The sequence below is a fragment of the Populus euphratica genome, unplaced genomic scaffold, assembly GCF_000495115.2.
Source record: "Populus euphratica unplaced genomic scaffold, PopEup_1.0 scaffold218.1, whole genome shotgun sequence".
NCBI lineage: Eukaryota > Viridiplantae > Streptophyta > Magnoliopsida > Malpighiales > Salicaceae > Populus > Populus euphratica.
In genome coordinates, this window is record NW_011500100.1 from 300,179 (window position 1) to 304,786 (window position 4,608).

Here is a 4,608-nt window from a genome sequence, read left to right on the forward strand (position 1 = left end):
CCCCCCCATATTCTTTTTTAAACCCCCCCCCCCCCCACCCCCATTGATTCATCCACCATCCCATTAGTCACATAACTCTCTCAAGCTTTCGCCATTTCTTTCACACGGTGGCTTTTATATATAATTAGCTATCAACACATTCGAGTTTTTTTTGTTTTGTACATCTTTTTAACCATCAATGGCATCAATAGGTCATGCAGTTGAATTTCAGGACTACTTCCCTTCCATGTTGGAGGGACTGGGAACACAAGGATTTATGTTGGAGCTGTGTAATGGGTTTCGTTTGCTAATGGATAGTGATAAGGGGCTAATCACGTTCGAGAGCTTGAAGAGAAATATTGTGCTACTAGGGTTGCAAGAGATGAGGGATGATGATCTTGTGTGCATGTTAATGGAAGGTGATTTGGATGGAGATGGGGCTATAAATCAGATGGAATTTTGTATTCTCATGTTCAGATTGAGTCCAGGGTTTATGGACGGATCAAAGCAAGGGATGGAAGAACTTTCTGCAAATGAAATGTAGGCATCTATCTGTGTTGTCCTTAATTTCATGTTCCTACTATATCGTTAAGCATTAATGCTGATATTGTCACGGAAATGAAGCTTTAATCAGTTGTATTATGAATAACCTTTTATGAATAATAATTTAAGATTAATTCCATTGTTAAGAAGAGATATCAAGGTCGATTTTGGGTTAGATTTTCTCTATCATACAAGTATACATATGCATGACAAAATTATCTAGAAAAAGGCTATGCATATTTTCTGTATTGCAAGTACCTCACGAGGAAACTCACCAGCCTTCAAAATTATCATTGATGTTTGATTCGGTACTGGTACAACGGAGTCAAGTTTCACCGTTTCCCTCTCTACCACGAAAAATTTACTCTTAAATGGGGCTTGCAATTTCTAGGAAACTACCCTGCTAGGTAGACAAAAGGATTCTCAAAATCTGTGGTAGATGATGAACACATTGAATTAAAGATTGATTGATGAATTTCTTTCTGGCATCATGAAAGTTAACGTAGTGCATTTCATCGTGCATTTTTTGAATTCCTGTTTGCCACAACGCCGCGCAGTTATATGAGAGTGCTTCCTGATCTTTTATGCCTGATTAAACATAGAAAACTAAAAAAAAAAAAGACATTTTTCCGGTTCTGTGTCAATCTCAACGGAAAAGAACTTGAATTAATTATAGAGTTGTTCTTGACTGAAGAGACTATATTTTTTTATTTTTTAGGCTCCTATATTTTTTTTTATCTTTTAGGCTTTTTGGTAATGAAAATTATATTACAATAGAAAATTCATATTTATAATTACAAGCTTATTGTTAATTATCAGCTTATAATTACATGCCGGGTTAATAAATAAATTTTGAAGATCATATAAACTTGGTTGAATTGCAGAAGAACTGCTATTGTTATTTGGTTTAGTTATTGTGTATATTCTTTATATTTTTCTTTCATATAATCCATATCAATTATGGACTTTATCAAGTTTAGTTTGCAATATGGTATACTGTTTATGATACAATCTTCACAACTCTTTAATCAATGTTAGAGTATAAAACAGTAGAAGGTTTCCTTCAGTCACTGTACGAGGCCTTGAAATCAAGGATAGAGTTAAATTCTCATAATCTCATGTAATAAAGGTTGGTTATCACACCAGGAGTGGAGAGCATCAGAGCAACATGTTTAGTAACGTAATTCAAACTATTTTTTACTTCAAATAGTTTTAAATTAAAAAAAAATTATGATTTTCGATATTAAAAATATAAAAACACATCATTTTAATATATATTTAAGTAAAAATATTTTTAAAAAATCATTATCAAACAAACACTAAATCTAGAAGTGCTAAAATAAGGGAATGGGATTTCTGAAAAAATGAAGTGCTTTTCATGTTAATTTTCTAGTAAATGCGATTGGTACAAAGTGAGAAAATACTCTCTCTTTAATTATTATGTTTAATTCATTTCTTGGGAGGTTGTTTAGAGTTCAAGTTACACAACTAGAGATCGATATTTCAGTTCATAGAATCAACTTAATTAAAACTTGAATTTAAATCTGCAGATGAAATATGAAATAACTTTGATATACAATATGAACTAATATATAGCATAGCAGCTTGTAGCCATGAATATTTGTCTCCATCACAATACTGTAGATACAGAATAGTTTTGAGCATCTGTGAAACGACAAGTAGAGAAGTTACTGATAGCCCGACCAAGGAAGGACCAATGGTCCAGGCGGAGGCCTAATATTTCTTGTAGAAACCCTCCTCACGAAAATGATGGGCCCCTTTTCATTGCTCGAGTGAAATTCTTTCTTTTTTCTTTCTTTTTGGTTTCGGAGAGACAGCCCTCGAACTGAAATGTAGATAAATTCGGTGTTGATTCTGAATCTCAGTTTTGTCTTCTGTCTTTTTTTATAAAAGACTGCAGGCTTGTTACAAATACAGTGTTCATGAAATTCTAGAATGAGCACTTTGTTGTGGAGACAGGCCAGGAGTATTGTGGAGAGCTTGAGAAAAAGAAAACCTTTTCTTTAATGGACTTTGGCAACCATTTTGATTAGTCATGAGTAGTTCATTCAACTTGGAGGGCACAGTAAGATTTAATTTATTGGTTTCCTCCATTATTGGAGCTTCAATTGACGATCTCACATTGGAAACAAAAAAAATGAAAAAAGTTTCTGACATCTGCCGAGACTGGCAATAGATGTTCTCTTTCCATCCAATCATGGTCGTTAGTGGGATGGGGAACCTTTTTAACCTCAAAGTTGGAGATAACATAGAGAAAGTGACTATATACTGTTTTATACTGATATTTACAGATACTTTTTTACATAAAAAAAATATTCGGATATTATTAGTATAATTTTAAAAAAAAATCAATTAGTTTAAGTTATAAACCCTGCTATATTTAATGAGATAATTTTATCTAATTATATGATAAAAAAATAATAATAATTTTGAAAAATAAACTAGGTTATCTCATATGTTTTTTGTTTTTTATTCTTTGTTTAATTTAGGTTTTTAAAAGAAAATTTATTTTTGATTTAAATTATGTTAATTGATTAAATATATGTATAGTATACCTACTTTATGATATTTTATTTAGTTTGTTTTCCAAGTTATTTTTTGGACATTGTATATTGTATCTTTTGATGTTTTTTTGTTATATTTTATTGTAATGTTAAACCTATCCTGATGAGTTTTTTCTTGTGGTAAAGTGGCATTCAAGATAGAGCAACAGTTGATTTTCAATAAGCATTTTTTTCCTCCTCCAGTTGAGTATGATATGGGAGCTTATTTTCCATATTTGTTGCTAAAAAGAATAAGTTCATTATATTTGCTGGTCATAATAGCTTTTTAAAAAATCATGTTATTAAACCAGCTGAGTTTATTGATTAGAATCAAATAAATAATTTGCATTTTGATATTTTCTTTTTTTTTTAAATGTTCACATCATCTAAATATTATTTGTACTCTAAAAAATATTTAGATAAACTCACATCATATCACACAAGTCATCTATCTCATACTTTATTCCAAAGGTAATGCAAGGATAAAATTTCCTTCACCTTATACACTCAAGTTTGACTCTATAATTTCCTCTCTTTTTTGGAAGAAATCATTTTATTTTTTCAATTTAAAAATTAAGGGTATCTTAAGTTATTTTATGTTAAAAATATACAAAATGAAATAAATAAATAAAAGTGAGAAATATATAATATTATTCAAGGCATGATATGCGTAGCGATGAATTTAGAGTAGATTTCCTTGCAACTCACGGAAAGGTATTAAAAAAACTCATTCCTATTGAAGAGTTACTGTACGCTAGCTCACACCCTAACATGGATGGAACAGTGTTTTTTTTTTTTTTCAGGAGTTGCACGCAAATCAAGAGGGAGAGAGGGAGAGAGGGAGAGAAAAGCAATTGAAACCACGCCATAGACCCACCAATTATACATGCCGCCTAAGAGTGATGATTCCAACACTGCCCGACAAAGCCGTGAAAGGAGCCCCCACGAATCCCCACTTGAACGTGAAAGGGCAACTTCACACAGGAGCGCTCGCATTATATTTCTAGTTTTTTTAGTAAAATAATTTTTTTATTTGATTTTCATTATTTTTATTTTAAAATTCTATTTTTATAGTTATTAAATCTAAATCGATTTGATAAATAAATCAGGATCTAGTCGACCCAATAACTAGATTGGATCGAATTTGTTAAAAGACAGTCTAGTACAATAACCTAACCACACTCAGTTAACCAAATAGGTCAACCCATGATCCAGATTACCCGGAAAAACTCGAGTGAGATTTGATTTTTTTAATATGATTTTTTTCTTATACCTTTTTTTATATTTTTTTTGTTAATTATTAATACTTTTTAAAGTGTATTATATAAATATTAAAAAAGTATTTTATTTTTTCAATGTAGTATTTGAAATCTATTAGTATATATATATATATATATATTCTTAAGAAAGAGTTATTTTTTTAATATGGGATTTGAAACTGTTTCATATATATATTTTATATTCATAAAAAAAAATTATATTTTTTCAATATAAGATAAAAAACTTTTTGGTTTAAATACTT

The 4,608-nt window shown here is 30.3% G+C and overlaps 1 protein-coding gene across 1 annotated transcript; it reads left to right on the plus strand.

The window, feature by feature from the left end:
- Positions 1–178: 178 nt before the first annotated feature.
- LOC105109456 (calcium-binding protein PBP1-like) lies at positions 179–523 on the plus strand. The gene has a single exon (XM_011004178.1). The coding sequence runs from the start codon at positions 179–181 to the stop codon at positions 521–523; it is 345 nt and encodes a 114-aa protein (XP_011002480.1).
- Positions 524–4,608: the final 4,085 nt, after the last annotated feature.